Source organism: Ixodes scapularis, unplaced genomic scaffold (genome assembly GCF_016920785.2).
Source record: "Ixodes scapularis isolate PalLabHiFi unplaced genomic scaffold, ASM1692078v2 PGA_scaffold13__105_contigs__length_92229423, whole genome shotgun sequence".
NCBI classification, from domain to species: Eukaryota; Metazoa; Arthropoda; class Arachnida; order Ixodida; family Ixodidae; genus Ixodes; species Ixodes scapularis.
Window position 1 is genome coordinate 88,898,676 of NW_024609839.1, and position 25,633 is coordinate 88,924,308.

Below are 25,633 nucleotides of genomic sequence, written 5' to 3' on the forward strand. Positions count from 1 at the left end.
GGAGGCGCGAAGTGGTTGATTCAGGGGCGGATCCAAGGGGGGGGGGGGGGGGGGACGGAGGCGGCCGCCCCCCCCTCACAAAGTCGACCCTTCCTTCCCCCCTTCTCGTAGGGCAATTCGACATGGGTGGACCCCACGTTGCACAAGAAAGAATGGGAGAATAGTATCCTTACAAATCCCCCCCCCCCGCCAAACCGGAGTTCTGGATCCCCCCCTGGGTTGATTCTCATTGCCGTCGTGGTTGGCGTCGTGGATGCAACGGACGACCGTCACCAGATCTCGGTGATCCGTGAAGTGGGAAAGCGCTGTGGATGCTTCTAAAACCATCCAACATTACGCGTAGCAGCTGGGTACTGTCAAAGTGGGATTTCACATAACGCGAGAAATCTTTCAAAAACAAGTCTTACAAGCAGACGACACGGGAGACTCTCCTTTCGTCGTTTCGTTACTGGAGGGATACCGGGGCGGCCGAGGGGACCTGACTTCCCTGGCCTCGCGCCAAGAGCGGAGAAAAGGGTTTTTCCGAAGAGGCGATGACCGGAGACGAGGTCGAAATCTCTGCGAACTGTCGCCTGTAAAGTTATCGCTTTAAAAGGCGAAAACCGAGAGTGCTCTACAGGTGCTGTATGGCTTCCTCACCAACACAGGGCTTGCCGATAAGCTCTGAGGCTGTTAGTGACCTTCGCCCGGTGAGCCCTGATGGCCGCGAAGGGCGCGAGCTACACCCTCCCGTGCAGGCGTTGCCGGCGTCCGAGGAGACCGTCAGAACCCTCTCCTCACCACGCGTCAGTCCCACCAACGCCCACCAACGCCTCTCCAACGCGTCAGACCGACAGTCGCCCCCAGGGATGCACGACTAGATTGACTGGATCTCCCCAGAGCCGTATATATAGAGTGGCCATTCATTGGGTAGGATAGAAGGTAAATGAGGAGGCGCCATTGGCCGAAGGCGGGCCGGGCGCGTTCCAGGGCGTCTTCACAAATTCAAATGTGGCCAAGCAGAAGCCAGAAATAATACCCTGGCGGTGGTCGCGAGAAACGAAATTAATAAGTGCGTCGGAGTAACTCTCGGCGACTGAAAATATGGTGCGCGTGATGTTTCAATCACGGTCATCCAAAATCATGGTGGGCGAGCGCGACTATAGCAGAACGATCGACATAATCCGTACGCCAGTCGTCGAAAGCCGGGAATCTTTCGTCCGAGCGGTCACACTCTGTCCGAGAAAAAACAGATTTCGAGTGGCACATCGCTAGGGAATTCTTTTCGGCTTCTCTTTGGCCAAGAGAGCACGCCAAGCCCTCTATCTGCGTCTGGTGCACGGCCTGGTTTTGCTCGCTCCTCCCGTTGACCAAACTCTCTCTATACACAACTCTGGATCTCCCCGTCCCGGTAGAGCAACCTGCAACACACGGGAATATGCTATGCCCAGTGAACAACCTGGACTACTCCTTTAATTTCGGACCTCAAATTCGGATCCGGTGATCAGCGGCCGAACTGGGTACTTGTATGCGAAGTATACGAGGTGCTGAACTCCAACAATCTCCCGCGTGGGATGCCTGAGCTGCTTCCCGCTGCATTTATATAAAGGAAAAAAGATTTCTAGTTTTGCAAACATCATCTTACCATCAGATAAAGATACATCTATTTTCTATCAAACAAGATTCTAGCTGGTGCAGTTCGAAGTTTAACAAATACTTGCAGAAGCTTTTCTTTTTCAGTTTCTTTAGACAATCCATATTGTCTGCAGTATCAAGGCAAAGGACCAGATTGTCTGACGAGGCCTCAATGCAGCTATAAAAAAGGAATACAACAATTGATAACTGTCGGCAGCCGAACAAGAAACTAGAAAGAAACGCTCCAATTAATTACAATATGCATTTTAAGAAAACAAGCTTTTGCAAAAAACAAAAAACAAAAAGAAATAAAGGAAATAAAAACAACATTGCAATATCATAACAATACTGTAAGAAATAAGTTAACTCTTCATTTATTATTCTGCTGATCTTGATTTTTCTTTTATCAAAGCTTCCTTTAAAAGATTCTTGTATTTGCTTGGTGAAAGCCTACTTGCGATGAGTGTATGAATGTTGCTGTATCTGTTGAAATAAGTTGGAATCTGATATGCTCATGTTTGTACGGCGAGATTTGTTCCGATATTAAGGAGTATAAAGCTATCCTGACCTGTGCTGTAATGATGGAGAGGCCGAATGCAGAGTGATGGGTGAGTTGGTCTCGGAAGTTTAGTCCAGATAGATCTAGACCGCAAGTTTATATGTGGGTAATTGATGGAAGCTCAATAGTTTATATTGTTCGTAAAGCGGAGAAGTGTGCGCGTCTTATCAGAACTATTGATTAGGCGGACAGGTCTCTTTTTTTTCTTGCAGTAGGTGTAGGTGTGATATATTTTTTTCCTTGTCTGATCTCAGAAAAGAAAGCTGTACACTTTCAGAAAAAAAGGGTGTATTCTGACACCCTTCTGTCCCATATAATACACCCCACAACTTCTGAACGACGTACAGCGCCCTACAGTCGAACAGACGGCATCAAATGGTACGAGAGGCTTGATAGCCGTGTGGTGCAACTTATTAAAATAGCTAATCTACGTGCTACTGACTACAAAAGAAATAATCGGGGTTTTCTTGGCCCTACTGTAAATACTCAGTGTATTATTATGTGGTCTTTGATACGTGCTTTAGCTATTTAATAAGTATATGTCGCACCGTTATCAAGCGCGTCGTAAAATTTGGGGCCGTCTGTTCGACTATACTGCACTGTACGTCGAACTGAAGTTTTGGGGTGTATTATATGCGACAAAAAGGTGTAAGGTGATACCCTATTTTTAGGGTGTAACATACCTTGGAGTACCGCATTTTCCGGGCTACAGTACGCGGACTATGCATGTTTGAAAGTTGAAATTTTAGGCTGTGCGGACAATTTACGCGTGAATTTTGTTTTTCAATATCGTTCATTATGACGAGACGAATTTTGTGAATGAAAGAGTATGTTAATGATGATTTATGCATATTACAGACTCCTATGTGAGCTAAGAAAGCAGACATTTGCCAAAGTGTGCCATGTATGAGAAGGCTTTTCTGTTGGCTAAGCACAAGATGCGGAGTATGCAACGGGTACGGACTAGAGCCCGAAAAATGCGGTATGTTAGAGTCGCATGTTGACAAAGCGGTCCGTGGATGAAAGGTCCTTCAACGAACTGATTTCCACCGCTTTATCGTATTCGCTAAAGTGTATTATTCTGTCCGCCGCTCTTTGTGAACGCTTTCGCAATGAACCGAGGAAACGCGTTGCTGGTGATCCAATTGCCGACTCTTCTTTTTCTCTCGCGTGCCCACGTAATGTCTTACGGAAGCTACCGTTGCCTTCTCCGGTACGCGAACAATTGGAAAAAAAAGCCTCCCTTCAAGTTTTGTTTGGATTCCACGAGGCCCAAGGTACGTTACTCAAAGCATGCACTCAGTATATATCTAAAAAAAAAAAAAGAATATTCGTAAGGACACTCGCTCGGAAGCTTCAGTTACCATTATGAATTACGTATGAACAGACGTATGAAGCTCCCGTTCACTTCGAATGGCAGGAGGTAGGGGCTAGCCTTCGCACCTACCCTTTAACCATTCCAATTGGAGCTCGGCGCGCACTCTTATCTCTTCTTCCTCCTCAATTTTTTTTTCTATGAGAAGAAACAAAAAATTCAAATAAGTTTCTTGGTCAGCGGCTCCCATTGCTCGCATTCCTCGCGTTGTCAACAATGCAGTACCAAGGATTTCGTCATCACATAAAGAAGGAGGTAGTTTGGAGTAAAATTACATGATTTAACCAGAAAAAAAACTGTACTGTCCGGACTCTAAAAATAATCCTGGTCGTAAAAGAATTCTTACGGGTTCTTTGGCTCGTCATATATTACACCCTAAAAGGTTCTTTTAAGCATTCTCTAAAATGGATCTCTGCGAAAAAACCTATAAGGGTTTGGGTTTCTTTTAAGCTCCTTTTTTTATGCGAAAGAGTCCTTCATCGCCCACTTGCTTTTCTAGTGCGCCAGGGGGCGAGTGTGCTTGAAAACCGTTGTTCGCGAGATTAAACAGTCTTGGGGGCGTCCAAGAACCTTTTAAGAACTGACTTGTTTCCTAGAGTGCACTACAAATTCTCAAGAATACTGCGGGAACATATATGTATAGCGACCTAATCCGTAGGATGAACCCTTACAAAAATTATTTCAGACTTTCTGGTGAAAATATGTAGACTTCTTGTCGACTCTGGTTACTTCCTTCTGACTTTGACTTTCTGTTGACATTGTCAACAGGAAGTCAACACACCTTTTAAAGACTACGTGGTGAAAATTTCTGTTGACTTCCTGTAGACATATTTATCAGAAAGGCTGCAGACTCTCTGCTGCCTGCATGTTGAAAAATATATGTTGACTTCTTCCAACTCATTTCAACATAAAGTCTGCAGACTTTCTGGTGCTTCCATGTTAAGTCTTTTCGTTGACTTCCTGCAGCCATATTTATCAGAAAGGCTGCAGACTTTCTGCTGCCTGCATGATGAAAAATATATGCTGACTTCTTGCAACCCAGTTCAATATAAATTCTGCAGACTTTCTGGTGCTTCCATGTTAAGTCTATTTGTTGACTTCCTGGAGCCATACTTATCAGAAAGGCTGCAGACTCTCTGCTGCCTGTACGTTGAAAAAATATGTTGACCTTTTGCAACCCATTTCAACATAAAGTCTGCCAACTTTTTGTTTACCCCGTGAGGATATTTTTGTTGGCCTGGGGGGGCAAACTCATCAAAAAGAAACTACCGGTGGCATGTTCACTTCACGCTCACCTTCAGACATTATTCCATCGCATTTGTGTTCACAATCATTTCATAATTTGATACTTAAGGCCCGTTCACACTCTTGCGACCGAGTACGACTGAGAGAGACGAGATCTCTTACAACTTCTTAAATGTTTTTAGAATGAGGGAACACACTGACATTGTGGCGCCATCTATGCGGTGACCCTGGAACTGCATTTCACAAGAGCGAAGGTTCTGCGGGATTTCCGAGGTCAAATGTGCGTAATACCCATAGAAAGGCTCGTTTATAACATTGTCGAAAGTTTTTCGAGCCAAGAAAGAAAGGATAACGCTCGAGAAATAAAAAAAAAAATATGCCGGACCGCCGAGTTTACACTGCTTCCCAATAGATGGCGCCAGTGTATTTTCTGGTTTAACAAGTTTTAAGGAACCCAGGTTTAAGAGGTCGCAAGCAGTCGCAAGAGTGTGAACGGGCCTTTATATGTAAGGAGGGGGGCCGACGGCCCGTCAAGCTGCATGATGCAGCTTTTTTCCTCGGTCTCCCTCCGTCACTTGTGTTTTGACGGAAAAATAAACATTATTATTATTATTATATTTGTTAATATGCATTAAACAAGATATATCTATATATTTGTGCTTTTTTATTTTGAGTTCGTGGGTTCGAGGCTACTTCTGTTAAGGGAGCTCGGCGAGCTCCGTTTAACACAGGACCTCCCTTAGCGAAAGGGACCTTTGTGCGCCGTGTGATCACGATCTCCAGCTCCCTTTACGACAGGTACCCGAGCTAAAGGTACCTTTACGCTGCCGTGTGATTTGGGTATAACAGAGCCTGTATTACGGAGAATTTTGAACCGCTCGATCGGGGTCGCGGGGTTTACGGGCCGCGTTTGCAATACGAGCTGCAGGTGACGAACGCGCTGGTCGTCCGCGAACGTCTCCGCCTTTCCACCTGCTTTCCTCCTAGCCACGCAATAACGCAGCGCATGCGCACTCGCGACCAATCTGTGATGGAGGCGTCCGCCATCAAACTCCAAACGCTCCCCGTGGTTTAAGTTGGACCCTCTCTGCAATCTATAGGCTCTCTACGAACAATAGGCGAGACAGAGGCGACGCCGCCAGCGCCGCCTCTGTCGCATATATAATAATTACATACGGAGCATGATGGTACACATGGCGGCGCGGCCGGTTCAGGAGCGCGAGGATGTCCTTCGTCGTCTACACTCCTGCTTCCTTGTGTGGGCGCTAAAATTGGAGAAGGCAATGGCGCATTCACACCGGCGGTTGAGCTGCCTTTGCGAAGCGGTTGCGGAGGTGGTTCGCGAGCGACCCCGAGCGGAAGGTAAGCATACTACTCTGGTCATTAATCCCTAATAAAAGTAATAAAAAAATTACAAAATTACTCCAAAACGTATTTGATTACATGGGATTTGGTTACTTGTCATTAAAACTGTACATGTCTGGCAAGGACTTGTACGCGTCGACTTGACCCGCAAAACCACGCCCACAAGCAAAGCCCAGCTAGGCGCCCCTTGCTGACTCGGAAAAAGATGCCCCTGAACCTTTCTTCGAAGTGGACCTTTCGCGCATGAATAGCTGACCTCGTTTTCGGGATAAGAGGGCTCAATTTTCCCCATTTCGTCGTTCGTGTTTTTTTTTTGTTTTTTTTCATTCTTAGAGAATTGGACGGCATTGCTGGTCGGGGAATATGGACGGTGCTAGGGTGCGTGTAGGCACCCTAGACGGTGCTAGTCGGTCGTGACTCGGTTGGTGGCGGCCTGGCCTCTCGTCACCCATGCGTCGATCGAGTCTGCCGTTCCTTTGACATTAAGCTCCAATAAACGCCGTGCGGGATACCTATCCATCGTCTGGTACGTATTCGCGTCTCCAGCTCGTTGCTCGCCCTCCCGCGGCGGAAACGGGAAGCGCTCGAGTGAGGGTCCCCCGATTCTCCTGCTCAGCGGGCACGGCGAAACTGCGCGCGATCATGGATCGCGAAATGTCATTTCCGAATGCAAACTACGCTCTTCACTGTCCCGACGTAGTGCTGCAGCCGCTATGGGACTGTACCTTACTAGAGAGTTTTAGTATTGCGTATAGAAGTGAACGAAAACGTTGTGCGTTTGAGTTAGCGTTGCGTTCCCCACGTTGTGCGTGCGCCTCATCGCCACGCGCCAATCCAAGACCGCTGTTTTGGGCTCCGCACACGCGCTAACTCAAACACAGCGCTTGCGTTCGCATGTTTACGCAATACTAGAACTCACAACTGTTTCACCGGCTTGCAACGCCAACGCAATGTGCTGCAGTGAGCAGACGTGCAAGCAGGGAGGTGTTCCTTCGAACTGGAAAGGCTGAGATTGGGAAAACGACGTCGCGTAACAATGAAAGTAACTGAATGTTATAAAAAGATTGATAATTAAGAAAAATATATCTTTTTTATTTTTATTCCTTATTTTGGGACATTTGGTCAGGAAGGATTTTGCCGGCGACTTTGTAACTCTTGCCGATTTTCAAAAGTCGCAACTTTTATAGCAAGATATGCTTTACCCACAATTAATGTAATTTACATGGATTTCTCACATTAGCGAGAATGCTTTGATTGATTTTAGAGTTTTTTTTATTTTATAACTTGGCAATTAAAAAATGAAAGCCGTTGACAAATCCCTGTAACGCCGAATTAAAGCGCAAATCTTGAGGAGGAGGAGGGAAGGGTACTGAGGGTCACCTAAGGTGCCCACCTTCCTGCTAGCGAAACGCGGGACGGGGGGATAGTGGAAATTTATTAACGCACCCCTCTGTTAATACATTTAATATTCTGTGCAGTTTATACACTTGCTAATTGCACTGCAGCAGTTGAACTCAAATAATGTTCACTCCCGGTGATATATCTTTCTATGCGAAATGTGTTATTAAATGTGTCCAAGTTGAAAAGAAGAATCGACTGTAACAGAAATCAATGCAACAAATGGAAATAAGGAACAGTAAATATTTTCGGGTTATTGTTTCCTGTCAACGCCTACTTTTATCAACATAATCCTACACATTCCTACATAATACTACATAATCCTACAAAACTTTTAGCATCTTAAGAGCCTGAGTTTTTTGCGACTTCGGATTGAACTTGATTTCCCTTAAGATTTTCCTTAAGATGCTAAAAGTTTTGAATTTGGAAAGTGTGAGGAAAGCAGCCGAAAAAGCGGAAAGTAATTTCTTGGAAGTGTTCTTCACAGGAAAAACGCATAAGCCCGATTGTCCCTTCCGAGCCATTGTGTCTGAGAGGAACACGTGGCAGTTTATGGTTAGCCGTTATCTACAGCGCAGCCTGGCAACCTTGGCTTTGAGGGACCCTTTCCTTGTACGAAACTCGGATGAAGTGATTGACGTGTTTAGAGAGGGGTGTAAAAATGCCCTCTCGGCTTTCTGTGTAGATGTTGAGGACCTCTATTATTCTGTGCCTCACGACGGGTTACTCCGAGCTGTTCGGGATAAGATAGACGAGACGGGAGAGGTAAACTTTCAAACATTTTTTAGAGTTGTTGGTCTTTTACCTCCAGTCCACTGCTGTCAGTTACAATGAGCGTTTCTTTGTACAGAAATCTGGTGTTTGTATTGGATCGTCGGTTGCCCCTGTTTTATGTAACATATTTTTAGCGTCATTGGACAGACGCATTTTGGAATACCTACCTGAATTGCATGTAGTTAAAGTCTTTAGATATGTTGACGATTATCTTGTAAATTTAGACACAAATTTGGGTTTGGATGAGGTTGTTGCGGGGATCGTTAAAGCTTTTAAAGAAGCGTCAGGTGGACTTAAGTTTGCATGGGAAATGCCCGTGCTGAACTGCATTCGGTTTTTGGACCTTATGGTCATGTTTTCCAACGACCATGTTTGTTGGAGGTATAGCCCACGTTCTAAGAAAAGCCTTGTTTCTTACAAAAGTGCACATTCCAAACTGGTCAAGAGAGGAATCGCGTTAACATGTCTTCAGGCAGCCCTTGCAAAAAGTTGCAAACATCAGATGGACATCAGTTTTGCTCAGCAAGTAAAAAGGCTAAAAAACGTAGGGTACCCACATAACCTAATTTCGAGCTGCTGTGAGAGCCTACTTCAAAAAATAAAAAGAACTAACTTACAAGGGGGCGGCCAGACAAATAAAGTTAAAAGACGTGTACATGTGATTCCTTATTGGCATAAAGTGTCTCACAACATTAAAAAGATAGCTAGTAGATATGATGTAAATGTTGCTTTTTCAGCCCCCTGCAAGCTCTCAAAAATCTGTCCGATGCTTACACGGCAGAAAAAAGCACTTTGTTCAAAAAAGCACGCTGTACAGTACACTGAATGTGTGACCAATGTTGTCTATGAGATACCATTAAGATGTGGAAAAGTTTATATTGGACAAACCGGGCGCTGTTTTAACGATAGGGCACGCGAGCATAATCTTTCTGTGCAGAACAACGCGGGGGGACATCTGGCAGACCACTGCAGGCGATGTGCTGACTGTAAGCCTCTTTTGGCTGAAACAAAATGTTTAAAGAAATCAAAAGATAAGACCGAGAGAGAGATTATAGAGGCGTTTTATATCAAAAAGAAAGATGACAAATGCGTTAGCGCGCCTTCTCTCTTATTGCTTCAGAAAGAAGTAATGTTTCTAGATAGTTGCTTGTGAAAGTGGTGATTGGTTGCAGTGTGGGTTTGGCATACGATCTTGTGTATAAAAGTGACAGTGTTTTTTCTAATAAAATCAGTTGTGAGTTAGCGCCCGTCCTGTCGTCTTCGTGTCTTTATTGTCCTTGTTGTGTTGCGCTTTTTAACCTTTTAAATCAGTATGAACCAACTCGCCCAAACACAAGTTTTAAAGTCATTAAGAGGACCGAGGGCAGCCGCAGGCTGCTCGAATGGCCTCCGAGAAACGCACATGTGGCCCCTGTTCACAAGCAACACCGCGTGCGCCCACACCACGCGTGGTCACTGCACGTGCGCAGAAACCAGGTTTGGGTGAGAGAGGAAGCGTCTACGCATGCGCAGTACCGACAGCAGCGCCACCGCGGTGGTGTCGGTAGTGCCGCCGCATCGGCTGAACGGACCCCGCAGAGAAGCGCGGGATCCCAGCTGGAGTCAGCGAGGCCACGAGCGCCGTGAACACGCATTTTCGGAGCAGCGCTAAGACATGGCTCGCGCGTGACGTCAGTCCCCCCTTCTTTCTGGTGACCAGAAGCGCCTCAGTAACGCGGCGGAAGCTACCCTCTTCGGCGCCCTTTCCCCCATTATTTCTGACCGAGTGACGTCAGCCTCAGCCATGTATGAGGCGTGGAAGTTTGCGTTCTCCTTGCGCACCTCGTGCGCTCCCACGAAATGCGACCACGTGCTTCCATTTCGCTCCCCGGCCTGAAGAAATGACGGCGCGCGCTTGGCTCTTTCGCCATCGCGCCTTCCCTGTGCGTTCTCTGTGCCGCCTTTCGATCGACGTGCCCTTCCTCGCGTTCCGATGTCTAAACATATTTTCTTTTTATCTCGAACGAACTGTTCGTATTTTTTTTCTCGATGTAACGGGTAGCGTTTACTTCAAGCCACTTCGAAAATATTAATAAACCAGATAATTTGAATAAAAATATTATATAAAAAAGTTTTTGTTTATTCGCATTGAGCTACGTTAGCCACGTCAGTTATTTTGCCACCACCTTCTAAACGTTTTTAACCTTGAGCGCGCAATAAAAACGAATAGCGCAACGACTCCCAATTCACTGAAGATTTCAAGTAACTTGTGAACGGAAATATACGACGGTTCGTTGCACGCGTTTGGTGTTATGCAAGGCCGCAAGGGCGGGGCGCAGGGGGGTGTAGAAGCTTAATACTTCACAGCTGCGGAGTAAAGAATAGCTCGAGGCTCCATAAATACTGTGGGTGCAGAGACTGACTTCCGTCGGCGCATTGAGGTTCGTGCCGTAGGTGTCAAACTTTGAACTCAAGCGGTACAAGCATGATTTTCCAAACACTGCTGTATGGCTTCGTTCTCATTACTCCAGCTTTCGTAAGTCGAATCAATTACTTTTGGAGTAGCACAGAAAACTAATATCGGTAATTCAATTCATTTTAAAAGCTTCCACTCAAAACGTACTACGAAAGCTTTTTCTTTTTTCTTTTTACGAGGATTACATGCGCCCGGAGGCTGTGAAAGTGTCAAATGGAGTAACATAATAATATTTTCGCATACTTTAAGAGGCAACGTTGTTGCTATACTTTAAGTATTTCGAGCTTTTGAGTGCATTTATTTATTAAAAAAGAGAAAAGATTTAGCATTTGAGAACTGCAATATGGGGTATGCACTGGACGCCACATTCTAGGGCGATGTTAAGAGCGCATGCTCAGCACGAGCTTATATTAATAGCCTTCTTAGACCGGCAATTTTGATGGTGCGGAATGCACGTCGCGAAATAACTGCGGAAGCTCGCCGACAGCATGCGCTCAGCAGCCGTGCACACAGCTATGGCCGCCAGTGAATACTCCCTGTAGGCCAATCTCACTAAGCGTTCGGCGCATGCGTGACGCCGCCATAAGTTTAGTTCATAGGAGGCAGATGGCCGTGCATGCGAGTGCTCGTGCCGTCTCCTGCTCCACACGCGCAGAGCTCCAGCGGGGTTGTCGCACGCGCAGAAAGAGTTCTCTTCATACATTGCGGCAGCTGTGGCGTAGTCAAACTGGCTGGTGAGATCGGTCTATACTCCGTTACATACTTAGCGTGCAACGCTGTCAAAGCTACTGGCGGGAGCGCGTGGCTTCATCTATGGTTTTGCTTGCGCGAGAACGCGTGCAAATGGTGAACGAGATCAAGCCCCATGCTCGCGCCAAAAGCTTTGACAGCGTTGCACGCTAAGTATGAAACAGAGTATAGTATAGGAATTTGAAAATCCGAATCGCATTGCTTGGGCAATCGCAACTCGATTCGAATTCTAAATTTATGCATTCCCACACATCTCCATCGAAATAATCTCGTTTCCCGCTGTCTCCAAATCCAAATCGCGGGGAGCAATAGACCGTCTCTTGTCATTAACAATTTGGTGAAGGAAGTGAACGAACAATTTCAGGAGAACCGACGTATTAAACTTCTTCTCTCGCAACACATGTCTTTGAAGTTTCGAAGCAAATACTTTACAAAAACGTTACCAAACATTTAAGTACAATGGATGCCCAAACGTTGGCTCAGGACACACTGCCAAGTTCTATCATAAGGGTATCCAAACGCTTGAGCTAGAATATGACCGATGCCTTATCATCGAAGAGAATTACATCATAGAATGTCTAAAGGGGGAGGCACTCACTTGATCGAATGACGTTTTAGCGAACGCCCACGTTTCATCGAATGACACTTTAGCGAATAGTCGGACGCCGCGAAGCGGCGTTTTCGGGTGGGCCAAATGAGTTCATATTTTTGTAATGAGTTGCCGCAGACTGTCGCCGCGAAGCGGCGTAAAGCGCAGCGCGACGGATGGGTTAACGCGCGCCCCCGTTATTCGCTAAAACGATCATTCGCTCAAATGTCGCCGTTCGCTAAAATGTCATTCGCTCTTGTGATATGGACCCGTCTAAAGGTATGCAGAATTTAATAAAAGCAAAGCATTCTACATATGTTTCGTGAGTTTGTTCTTATTTATTTTTAACGATATTTCCATCCACCTGGTCGGTGGCCAAGGCGAAGGTTTAATACTGCTGTGCAGACTACACAAGTCAAGGCTTTGGGTCAGTTGGTTCATAGCTAAAGAAAAAAGCGCCAAAATAACACTGTGTGGGATTTGCGATCGAGCGTCGAATTCACAAACTCTGAACGTCACCAAGGCAGACTACACCGTGCTGCTTCACTATCGGGAAACAGCGGCTACACTATCGACACCGCATCATCGATCCTTCAAAAAGGCCTGCCCACGTCCAGTCAAGTGGGATTGGCGGTCAAGCCAATGTACATATACCTTGGTCAAGCGTCGAACCCGCTAACTCTAAAGGTACGTTTATACTCCAACGTAACGTCGACGGGCGCGGCGTAGCGCACCGCGCGCAGATACTGATTGGTCGCAAATATTGAGTTCCTGGTTCTCGGCGAATAAAAGGCGCGCGTTCTGCGCTACGCTGCGTTCACTGCGCTCAACGTTGGAGTATAAACAGCCCTTAAATGTCATTCATTTGCAGGTTAGCTGTGACCCATACCTCCGCTGCTGTTATTTTTTCCCTTTTTTGGACCGCAAATCCCGCATCGCAACTATTTTTTCAGTATTTCAATGTTATCTTCGTGTACTGTGTGAACAATGGGTGTTGACCTCTAAGCCTATTCGCGACTCCAGCGACCTATAGGGGGCGCCACCACCAAACAAACGGGCGGCACATTCAATTTAACAGATTTTCGTTTGTTCAATCCCCAATTTTATAGGTATTTGAACTGAGACGGTCAAGTGTAGCCGGTGCACATAAACTTGAAGAGCATAGTTTTGTTTTCCCGGTGCTTTTTGTTCTTTTCATGTCAAACTTTCGTTTCGGAGATTTCGTTCAAAACCGAAACTATGGGCTCCGGAGAGACGGTAATAGACTCAAATCAGTTTTGATCAGCTAAGGAAAGCGGCGATGACTACGGAATTGTTCCGCCGAGAGGAATTTTCAGATAACTCGCATGCCTCGAACATGCGACTTAAGTAAGTAAGATTAAGGTTTTAATGGCGCAGCGGCAACGGAGGCCACAATGCGCCAAACAAAGTGTTTATTAATACTCGGGAACAGTAGATGCTAGGCTAGAGAAACTTTTTATAACTGGTGTAGATAACCAGTTTTGTTAAGAAAATTAAAAACCTGTCTAAGTGGTACTAAAGCGCCGTCACCAAGTAAAAACATAGGGTGAAAGGGTAGATAGTTTCCAAAAAGTTCAGGAAAACATGATACGCGCTGTTGATGATAAAACCCACACTTCCATAGAATGTGTAAAATTGTAAGCAATTCCCCACAATGGGCACAAAGTGCAACTTCTTCGCCAGAGAGGAGGTACATATGTGTCAGACGTGAATGGCCTATTCTCAAGCGACAAAACAGAACTTCGAGACGACGGTTTCTGTGAAATGAACTTTCCCAGATGCCTACCACTGGTTTAATCACGTGGAGTTTGTTGTTGGTTTCAGTGTCCCATTCTAGCTGCCAAGTCTTTAAAAGAGATCTCCTTAAAAGTGGTTTAAAATCCTGGTAAGGCAGGCCAAAAGATGCTTTTGAATCTGTGGCAGATGCAGCCAAGCGATCCGCGCTCTCATTCCCTACAATTCCCACGTGACTTGGCACCCAGCACAATTTGATATTACGTCCAAGGCGCAGAGCTCTGTTTACTTTAAAACGAACATGTTGTGTAAGTACATTCTTTATGGAAACTCTGGAAGAGATAGCAGCTAAGACACTTTGTGAATCAACAAAAATGACTGCGTTTAATACACTGTTGTCCAGAATATGCTCAATGGCTAATAAAATACCATAGAGCTCTGCAGTAAAGATGCTTGCCATTGAGTCAAGCTGCACAGCTCTTCTAAAGCTACTAGAATAAACTGCGCAACCAACGGAACATAAAGATTTCTACCCGTCGGTGTAGTACTCCGTGCAACCTCTAGATATCCTTTATTGCAAAGGTAGAAACTCTTTCTGAAGAACCTGTCGAGCAACGGTCTTCTTACTGTGTTTGGTGAAAGACCAGTCACAACATATGGGTAGCTCGTTCCAAGGGGCAATTCTCTCTATAGATTTTAGCAAGTTAACACCACTTGTGGAAGGGACAGGGAGGTTGAAAGAGCGACAGAAACTTTGAACTCGAAAATCCAGGGGGCGCACAATTGTTGGCTTGTTTTCAAACAAATTATAGAACTGAGGGGTGTGTAAGATAGTATAAGCAGGATTTTTCGGATCCGACAGCGCTTTGTAATAATAACACAGGCTCAAGTATTGTCGGCGTTTTTCGAGAGACATTTGATGCGTGTCCAAGCTTAATACGGGTGACGTGCGAAATGCCCCAGTGGCAAGCCGGAGTCCGAGGTGATGAACCGGATCCAACATCCTTAGTGTGGAAGGTCATGCCGAACCATAAACACTCGCTCCATAATCAAGGCGTTACCGAACTAAAGCATTGTACAAACGAAGGAGGCATCGTCTGTCAGACCCCCAAGATATATGTGACAGCACCTTAGGGATGTTAGAGGATCGCAAGCACTTCTGCTTTGCTTCCTTTAAATGAAACTTGAATGTAAGCTTTTTATCGAAGACCGTGCCTAAAAATTTATGTTCCTGCTTTACCGATATTTCTATGTTATTCAATTGTAAGATTGGGTCCAAAGTCAAACCTCGTCGCAGAGAAAACTGCACACACACAGTTTTCTCTGGGGAAAACTTAAAACCATTTTCATTTGCCCACTTGCTCATTCTGTTTATTGTGAGCTGCAGTTGCCGTTCACAACTGGAGAGGTTGCAGGACGAAAAAGATATTTGCACATCATCCACGTAAAGCGAGTATGAAACAGCTTCAGCAAAGGTATAACATGGGCATTTCTCCAAGAATGCGGAAAAGCAGCAGCTTCCCAAAGTAATTGAAAAAGGACAGCAGGTGAGACAAAGATTCATGAGACAGGTGCTTAAGCATCTCGTGGTGAATTCTGTCTGGCCCAGGTGCAGATTGCTTTTTTAAGCTGAGAGCAACTTCAAGTTCACAGATTGTGAATGGTCTGTTGTATGCAACAGAGTTAAAGCCTGACATAGTGATTTTCTGTTTTTCAGCGGTAGACCGGAACTTTACAAACTCCGTACTGTAATTGGAATAACTACAAACACGCTGAAAATGTTCTGCGAGGAAGTCTGCTTGCCCTGTTAGAGATGCTGAGATTGAAGGGAAAAGTGGAATCCTGAAAGCATGGTACTGCCCGCGAACTTTTTTGAGACGATCCCATACTTCTTTAGCAGTAACAAAACTATTTAAGGATGGAACATACTTCGTCCATGAAGCCCACTTGGCCTGTTTTCGCGTCCACCGAGCTTGTGCTCTTTTTTTCTAAACTCGATCAAATTACAAAAAGTTGGATATCGTCGAAAAGTTCCCCACGCCTTGTTCTGGCTTTTCCGAGTGGAAGTACATTTCTCATTCCAATAGGGCTTGCACCTCCGTGGAAGATTTCCTGAGGTCTGTGGAATTGAAGCTGAAGCAGCATTTATAATGCATTCTGTAACATAAAGTGTCGCGTCCTCAGGAGTCATATGAAGAAACGAGGAGGGATTGAGTGTTGCTTCTAGACCAAAAATAGACCAGTCGGCCTTTTCCAACTTCCATCGTGGGAAGCGGATTGGTATCGATGAAACTGGTAAAACGCTCTTTAAAATTATGGGTAGATGGTCGCTGCCAAAGGGACTGTCTAAAACGTTCCATGAAAAGCATGAAAGTAGAGATGGTGATGATAGTTATAGGTCAATTGATGTGAAAGTGTTGTGGGCAGCACTAAAAAATGTAGGTTCTTTCTTATTCAGCAAGCAGATTCCAGTTGATAATAAAAGTCGTTCAACAACTTAACACCACAAAGGATGGTGGGCGTTAAAATCACCAAGGATTAAAAAAGGTTTGGGAAGTTGGTTGATGAGTGCTTGGAGTTCGAAGATGCAGCGGAACATTAGGTGGCAAGTAGAGTGACACTAGAGTGATAAAGCGGTCAAGAAGGATACGAACTGCAACTGCCTCAAGTGAAGTTTGTAAAGGAACTTCGGCACATGCCACTCCACTTTGAACCACAACTGCTACATCACCTTAAGGGTTTGAGGAATGGCGGTCCTTCCTAAAAACTTGTTGATGACGCAAAACCTGCGTGTGCGAATCAGTCAGATAAGTCTCCTGTACGCCAATAGCAACAGGACGGAGCTCATCAAAAATGAATTGATGTCATCTATGTTACGTAGAAGGCCGCGACAGTTCCACTGCATAATGCCTATATGCTTAGCCAGTGTAAAGTGAATATAAAAACTGGTAAAAAAGTAAAATGAGGTGACTATGGCTTAAAATATATTTTTTGGGTGGGGCGTTTTTCTTCCTTACAGCCTCTTTCTGCTAGCCAGTTGAGTCACTGGTGGCAGAAAGAGAGGAGTCAGATCCAGCAAGAAGACCTTCCTCGCCGGACTTGGGTCCACCCACGTCCATAGGCTTCTCGGGGGGAGCCGGAGGGAGACGTTGAGACGTTGAGACGTTGAGCGTTGAGACGCGGGGTTGGCCCCGGCCTCGAGGGGGTGCGGCGGCAGGGGGTGCCATCCACTGTTTCAGGGTGGACGTTGAAGGGACAGCGTCCACCATGCGGTTGCGGTGCGGTGCAGCTGGCACTGCTCCCGTGGGTTTTAGAGGGGACACTGACGGGAAACACACACCCTCTGAAGTGGTCTGTGTTCCCGCCGATGCCATCACGGGCCGTGCGGGTCCACTGCGCACGACCTCGGCATATCCTCCTTTCGATATGAAGGAAAAACTTTTTTTTTCGCCTCATGGTAGGAGATGTTTTCTGTGGTCTTCAGAGTCCCCCAATATTTCTTTTCTTCTTTCCATTTCGGACAAGAGCGTGAGTATGCTGGAAGACGACCTTCACAGTTCACACATCTTGGTTCTTTCTCGCAACTGTCCGCGACATGCTCTTTACTGGAGCACTTCGCACAAGTATCACTTCCTCGGCAGCTCCGTGACCCATGGCCGAACCTTTGGCACTTAAAGCACCGCTGAGGGTTCGGCACATAGGGGCGAACACGGCACCGGAGGTAGCCTGCCTTTATGGCCTCTGGGATGGTGGTGGTGTCGAAGGTCAGTATAATGTGTCTCGTTTTACACTCTACACCCTCACGACGAGGGGTGATGCGTCCAGCGGCAATGACTCCTTGGTCTGAAAGGCCTTCGACGAGTTCTTCCTCGGATGAGTCCATTAGGTCGTCCTCCGAGATAACTCCTTGAACTGTATTAAGCCTGCGGTACGGAGTAGCATTTACTTTGTATTCAGACACAGCATTGAGAGAAAGAAGGGCATCACTTTGCTTTTTGGTGTTGATTTCAACAAGAAGGTCACCGGACGGCATCGTTTTAGCAGAGTAATCCTTCCCAACGATTCCTTCTAGTACCTTGGCGACCAGGAAACGGGACAGTTTAGCAAGGGGTTTTTCTTCTTCAGAGTGCAAGACAAGGAATTTTGGAAATTTTTCGAGTAGTATGAAGTTTCGGGAGTGACTTGAGCTTCGGTGCGGCCTCTTTTCAGAGGCCGATCAAGAAAGGTTTTGTTACGCTGACCCATATGAGATGGGAGGAAATTTCAGTGCCCGGGTGCACCGCCCACCACGGAGCCCAACAAGGGGGTAGGTAATGTGCCATAGCAAGATGGGCTTGGTTGACACAATTACTCTACCAGTGCTGCCCGGGCACTATACCCTAGAGTGGTTTCAGGGACAGGACCTGTTTCCACTCAAGGTTGGTCCTTGCCGCCTAAGAAGGTGAAAAAGGAAGAGAGTGTAGAAGAAAAGAGAAAGAGGTGGGAGGAAAAGTGAAAGAAGGAAGAAGAGGGTAGAAGAGGCGACTGACTGAATCATCCTGGTCGGGCCAAGTCAGGACACCCGTCTACGAGAAGCAGGGGCCGAAGCGGTGTATTGCCTCGCCCGGGGGGCCCCAAGGGTCCAAACATACCCCGGGCTCAGCTCAACCACCAGGGTCCCCTTTTCCCCGGACACGGGTTAAGCCACGCACAGCCAGACGTGGGTGGGCGAACCCACATGGCTCGGGGTTCGTAGTGACGCCACTCACCAAGCAACTACCAAAGTAGGTGCCCCCTGCGTGCGGGTATGGTGGCCCACGTAGCTGCAGGGTCCGTGGTGACGCAACTCACCAAGCACCTAAAGTGCAAGGGCCCCCTGCGGGGCTCGGGGTCCGTGGAGACGCCACTCTCCAAACACCTGCTTTCACAGGTGCCCCATGCGGGGCGACCATGCGACTTATCTGTCCGCGAAATTGAGCTTTTGTGCGTATCCGCGTTTTCCAGTCGTCTGCTCGGTCAACAACACAGGCTGCAGGAAAATTACGAAAATTAAGCAAGAGCTTCTTGAGCCAAGGCGTGTTGCTACAGAGCGCGACACTGTTAGCGCGAACAAGCGATCGCCGGTTTTTCCAGTCTTTCTCTTTGAAACATAAGGATGTCATCCAAGTTATTATAGCTACGGAAAGAGCTCATTCAGTTCTATAATGTAAGCGATAAAATTTCGTGCTCGCTAATACTATTTAGAAGTAAAATGCGTAAATGCGCCGATGTCGTGTTCGCGATAGCACTGTCGCGATGTGTACATTCTGTATGAAAAATGCGGTGAGAAAAAGGAAAGAACCCTTGAAGTTTGGAAGAAGTGCCTCGATTTTGACCAAGGTACCCCCAAGATCTCACATTTTTCAGTACTCAAAAATTAGCCTTTTCGCGGACGATTGTGGCACACTGTAAGATATCAAATCAGTCTGATTGCAGTGCCCTATGGGCTATAAAGAGACCTAGATGGGATTGTTGTGTTGTGTGAGACATGGTAAATGCAAATACAGAAAAAAAAATTTACTAACCGTCTAACCGTCTTTTCATGCTACATTATGATTACACTATCACAAATTTAAAAAGATAGTGACGCCATACAAATATCCGGGAGTTCATCTAACTACAAATCGTTTCTGGAATGCTCACATAGAGTACATCCTTAACAGAACGAACCAACCTTTAGAATTGTTAAGAAGGGATTTGTACATGGCAGCAGCAGAAACTAATCTACTACCATATCACCGCCAGCTCGTCAGCGGGGATCTCACGTCAGCAAGCGCCACTTCCCTCGTGCGTTCTGATTGGCTCTACGACCGGATCTAGGATATCGCGGAACACGAGGCCTGGGGGCCTTCTTTGTGTTTAGCTTTTGGCTTAACGTGCGTGTGTAAATATTTGTGTAATTTCGCGTATACATTTCGCGTATGTATTTGTAGTTTAGATTGAGTGTTTTGTAGCGTTGTGTTTTATTGTACCAATAAACGGGGAGCGGAATCCCGCTCCCATGAAAGAACCAGGCTGGACTAGGTTTGTTGACGGACCACGTGGGAAATGGCGAATCGGCGGCGGTACGCGATTTCTACACTGAATAACTTGGTGTGAAAAAATGCCGAATGGAAAAAAACATATTATTGGTATTAACAAATATTAAAGCGGAAACTAACATTTTTTATTTTACTAAGTGTTTTTTGAGTGCAGTGACAAAGGCAGGAAGTTTGGCTGATTATTGTCGATTAACGGTAAATTATTCCATTCATTAGAGAGTTTCAGGAAACCGTTTGTACCTTCCGGTACAAACTGCGCATGCGCTGCCACAGAAGTCTCCCATGTGTGCAGTTCGTACCGGAGGACCCATCGTACAGTATCGGGTGTGCAAACACGGTCCCCTAAAAGTCTCTATTGATGGTACGAAGAATTAAAGAATTTTTTTTTCTTTTTTTTGGCATTATTATAGTTTGGTCATGTTTGTTGCCTGTTTCTCTATTGGCATTATATTTTATATAAGTTTCAAATCGAAGTTGGTTGCTGTCTTTACGGTAGTTTGAGGCAGCTGACCCTTCATCGGATTTCGAAGAGAACAAGACCAAACTCATATTCTGTGTGTACCAGGTACATATCCGTGCATTATAAGTCCCAGGAAAATCTGATTCCCATCATTTCCTTAAAATATTTAGCACATAGAATATAATGTTCAATTGACGAAACAACACGCATTCTTTTGTTTTAATTTCAGGCTAAGAAGACTGCAGGTGAGTTGAGGCTTTTTTCTTTTTTTTCTGCAAATTGTTTTAATTATAATAAATTCATGATGCAAATAAAACACTGCACACTTAACCTTTTGGTGTGAGTAGAGTGCCAGAAATCTACGTAGCGATGCATGCTCGACTGCTTCGCAGAGCTCTAAGAAAAATAAGAAAAATTCACACTACCTCGATTAGATTTAAAATATCACGCTATTGTTCCTGACAACCTAAGAAACGCCGGGCGTGAACTATTATGTCCACGATTTCGATTCGTGATTCGTCCTCCACCGTTCCTATCGTCTAATGCGACGTTCGTTGCAGAGCGATGATAAGACAACCGGAACTCTCGACGCCCTGCGGTGTTGAACCTTTCGGAGACCTTAGCTTCACCACTACGGTCGGTGACAGGTCAAGAGCAGTGTTGGCGGAAACACGTTACAAGTGACGGCTTTACCGGTAGCGCGTTACTTTTTTTTTTTGGTTACGCGTAACATATTCGTTACATTTGAAAAGAAATTAGTTTCGTTCAAGTTAGCTGAACCTCATGCACCGGTGCAGACAAGTGTAAGGCGGCGTACTTCCGGTCGCATCTTAATGCGCATACCGGAAGTACTTTGCCCTACACTTTTCTGCACCGGTGCACGGGGTGCAGGTAATTCGAACGAAGCTAGTAGCGGATAACGTACTTTCCTCACTTATTTCAAGTAACGGGTAACGTAGTTACGTTACTTAAATTTTTCTCGTGGTTCTAGGCGCCAAGCCATGTGAACTTTTTAAGTTTTGGCGATTTTCTTTGCGTTTTCTTTTGTATCTATGCAAAACCGTAAAGATAAGGTAATTATGTTCGGTTTCTGCATGAACATAATGTTTCTTGAAATATGGCGCTTACCCATTCCTCTAACGTCAAAATAGTAAAACGTGTTATTTCATAATTATAAAATTTACGCAAAAGTAACGTGCATAACTTTTTGTCGGTAACGGTAACGAGTTCTATTTTTATTTTGTGGTAACGTAGGATGGTAACGCGATCCTTTTATTTCCAAGTAACAAGTAACGTATTTCGTTACAATTTTCTGGTAAGGCCTACAACACTGGCTTAAGAGTGAGGTGGAGAGGAGGCTGAAGAGGAGGCGCCCCCTTTCCAGTATCTGCTCTGCTAAAGTGGAAAGAGGGGGGGGGGGGGAGCTTCCACTTCACTCTTAACCTCTCATGTTCCCCGAAATAAAGGTTTATAATTACGGTGAACAGATCTCGTTGAATCGTTACGGTTACGGTGACCAAACCGCACACGAAGCGGCTAGAAGCTCGCAGCATTCTGCTGCTCTCCTCAAGAAGAAACTTCGAAGGTTGTTCGCGGCCTTTGAAACACTAAGCCAGATTTTTTCCCGGAAATAATAGCAGCTTCTTATCACCCCCCCCCCCCCCCCAAAAAAAAAAAAAATCGTGGATTTTGGTTTAAAAAATAGGGATTCAGGTCATATTACCTAACGTTACCCAGTACTACTGGATTGTTAACGTGTTATTGTAATGTTAAACGTACTTAGCAATATTTTTGTACTTTGTTTTAGGCATCGTATAAATAAGTTTGAGTGCAGTCAAAGCATAGGTGACACACATGCAGAGAAGAGTAAAAAAGCGCAGAATCTGGGCACATTCACTGCGCTTGATTTATCTAGCGGTGTTCATCCCACGAAGTGAAGGATGAACGACGTGGCGCTGCGTTTTTGGTGCGGATTTCCGGATTGATTCAACTTTTCGTCACGTGGTGTCGGCAGCACGCTCACTTATGATGAAACGAAGCACAATATCAGGGATTATTGATAAACCCTGCGCAGATAAAGAATAGTACGAAATAAAATAAGAAAACCAAGCGCTAAAAACTGGAAGTTTGTTTTAAAAAAACAGACACACGGCACACACAGCACTTGTAATCTGGGTGAGTGAGCGCGGTCACTGACGGCGAATGATGCGCACATTGAGGAGACCACAGAGCGTCCTAATGGCTCTTCGAAATCAATGAGTTAGCAGAATTAGCTGATTAGAACTCGGAAGAAGGAATCAAGCAGCGTGAACATAAAATGTCACGCCCCGCGTTTCTTAACATGTCGGCGACTATAGTACATGGTATCACAACATTTGTAGGTAATTCTACTATCCCAGCTCGAGGCAACGCTAACAGAATGGATTTCGTGGAAAGGTGACGACAACTATCCCAAATCTAAAATTTATCATCTCGTTATTTAGCGAAACTATAGAAGGTTGGGTTACATAGGTGGATGCCTTGCTGTTGTTGTGTGGTTTTTTTTTATGTACCGTTTTTACTATCTTGCATGATGGATGGTCTCTGTGCTTTCAAAGTGCAGCAGTGTCGCTTCCTCCTGTCCCTTTTTATCTCCTCTATGACCAGAAACTTGAGGCAGGATTTTCTAGTTCACTTATTTGTCCCCACGTGGCGTATTCATCTTTAAACGCTTACGCCGTGTGCAAATTTCCGCCAGAGGCCGAGTGCCGCGTGCAAAAAAAAACAATACCTTGAGAAATTATTTTTAAAAAAATTCATGGGCGATCGATTTTCGTATTAAAAATCGAATCAAAGATCGTGACACGCAGAGCTTCCTAGAATTAGCGACATTATTTAGAGCGCCGACTGCGTGACGGTGCAAGTTTTAGGAAGCGAATGGCGGCACACAGCAGAGGTTTGAACTGAATGCAGACATTTTGTTCCAGCGGAATGTGCTTTCTCATTTGTGTTGGCTGTCTTTACTTGTAAATGAAGTACCGAAGGACAAGAGCGGACATCAGGAGGCCCCATCGGACGGCGTTTTCGAAAATAATTTCGATATTACTTCTTCTCCACCCAAATATTTGACTTTCTTTTTTTTAAGTATAATGCACAAGGTGTTGAAAAAGAGCAATAATACTAACGTTCGGAATCTCCGCGCAATCAAGTATATTCATTGCCCCCCCCCCTCACCCGGCAACAAGAAAACATTGCACTTGAATTTGTATTTCTGCGAGTTTACTATAGTACGTCTTGCCATATGGAACTGGTCATTTGTATCGACTGAAACCCAACAAACTATATGCCATCAAAACGAAGCTTCTACAAAAAGAACTTGAGAGTTGCTTTAAGTCTATACCTAGCCGACGCTACGCGGTGGTTTAACCAATCAGTCAGCATCAAAAGCACGTCACAAGAGCAGAATCATGACGAACACCATGATGGTGCGCTTTCGACGCCGTCTGATCGGTCCCATCAATTCGTAGCGTCAGCTGCTCCTGATCTTAAGATGAAACGAAGTGTGGTTTCTATGGTTGTGTTGGTGCGCAAGATGATTGAACGCATTCAATGTGACGTGAGTGGGTCTAGAGCACAAAACATGTGCAAGTATCATTGGTTGATGCAGTATAAGACGTCTCTAAGGATGCAATGTCGGCCTTATACGTACATGTTGTAGGATTTTCCTTCATGCTACCCGCCTCGGAGAATGACACAAGGAACTGGTTAAACGCAGTCATTCAATAAAAAGTTTTCGTATACCGTTTTCGCCGTCGCGCAACGCCCTCCGCAACGATACACGGAACTCTGCAGTCAGGGCCATCGGCGCGCAGGCGCAGTAGCGGCTTCTTCGTTGCGGAACGCTTAGCGGAAGGGGCAACGCGGTCCACGGCGACCCCAAAAGCCCCTCGCATACTTCTGCGCCGGTGTTTTATCAGCGGCGGAGCGCCGCTCGCGTGGCCGATTGGGCTTGACCACCTCGCGGTGGAAATGTGGAAATAACTAAAGACGATTTAACGTGCGGGCAACCTGGATCAAAGATTTTGACCAGCAGGTTGCCCAGAGTGTTTCAGGCACATAAGTTTCTACCCGTTGATTTATATCTGCATTCCGCCTTGTGCAGCATCATCTTAGAAAGTGTCACTTATGCGGCATTTACACCACGCCCGAAAATACTTTGATATTACATTTGTTATATTTATATATTATATACAGGGTGTTAGTTTAGCTACACTAATGCAGTCTATGAAGGTGAGTTAGACAGCCAAGGGGGACATAATGTAGAGGGGTTTAATCGCCCCAATAACTCGAATAACTATTACAAATTTGTGATAATTTTTAATTAGTTAACTCTGAGTGTCATCAAAAATAACTAATTCAGTACATAAAAAAAAATTGGGGTGCATGGGAAGCGCGGTGGTCCGCATGGTCTACAGAAGCAAAGCTTGCATTGCTAAAATGCGAATGATAATCTTATTATCCGCTTCCATCATGACAAATCTTCCGTAATAAGACCATATTGAAAAGCACCGCCTCAAATTAGGTATGGTTCGGTAATTGTAACGCACTAAAAATAATAACAATTTTTGCTTTTATTTTTTGACAAACACGATGTTGTGGAAGACAAGGAAAACACAGTTGTTTGCAAAAAGCTTGACTGATCCCAAGCCCACCAAAAATTCAACAACAGTGAATCCATCTAAATTATTTTTTTATTTAACGAGTAGCCCATCAAAAAAAAAAAAAAAACATTGGAGAACTTTTACATTTGAAAATTTCATACCATAAACACAAGCACAAAACACCAGTTGCAAGTAACCAATACAAAAAAACAACATCGGAGAACCTTCCCATTAAAAATGCACACTGTTCACGTACGTTAACTACAAGGAAAAACTTAGTACGTAACCAGTCGCCTTTGAAATCACAAGTTTGTCTTTTGAATTTTATGCACCTGCGCCTTGCCATTGAACTTTTTGAGAACAAACCTGTTCCCAGTTAGTCACAAAACATAAAATATAATGCCCTCAAGCGCAGCCTGGCACTATGGAAAATACTTCTAAATCAGTCGTTTTGAAGAAAACTGGTCTGGCAGGAAGAAACCTTGACTAACGGTTGAGTAAGTCAACCGTTAGCCAAGGTTTCCGAATCCGCTTTTTTTACTTTAATTAGTTTGCATCGGAAATCGACACTGCAAAGGCTTTTAAAGCGCTCCAA

The 25,633-nt window shown here is 45.2% G+C and overlaps 1 protein-coding gene across 1 annotated transcript in view; it reads left to right on the forward strand.

The window, feature by feature from the left end:
• Positions 1-2,218: 2,218 nt before the first annotated feature.
• LOC120841888 overlaps positions 2,219-25,633 on the forward strand; it is a 32,399-nt gene continuing 8,984 nt past the window's right edge. The window contains exons 1-3 of the mRNA XM_040212887.3: positions 2,219-2,222; positions 10,695-10,759; positions 20,628-20,643. Coding sequence (XP_040068821.1) covers positions 2,219-2,222; positions 10,695-10,759; positions 20,628-20,643 — 85 coding nt within the window. The remainder of the gene's footprint in view (positions 2,223-10,694; positions 10,760-20,627; positions 20,644-25,633) is intronic.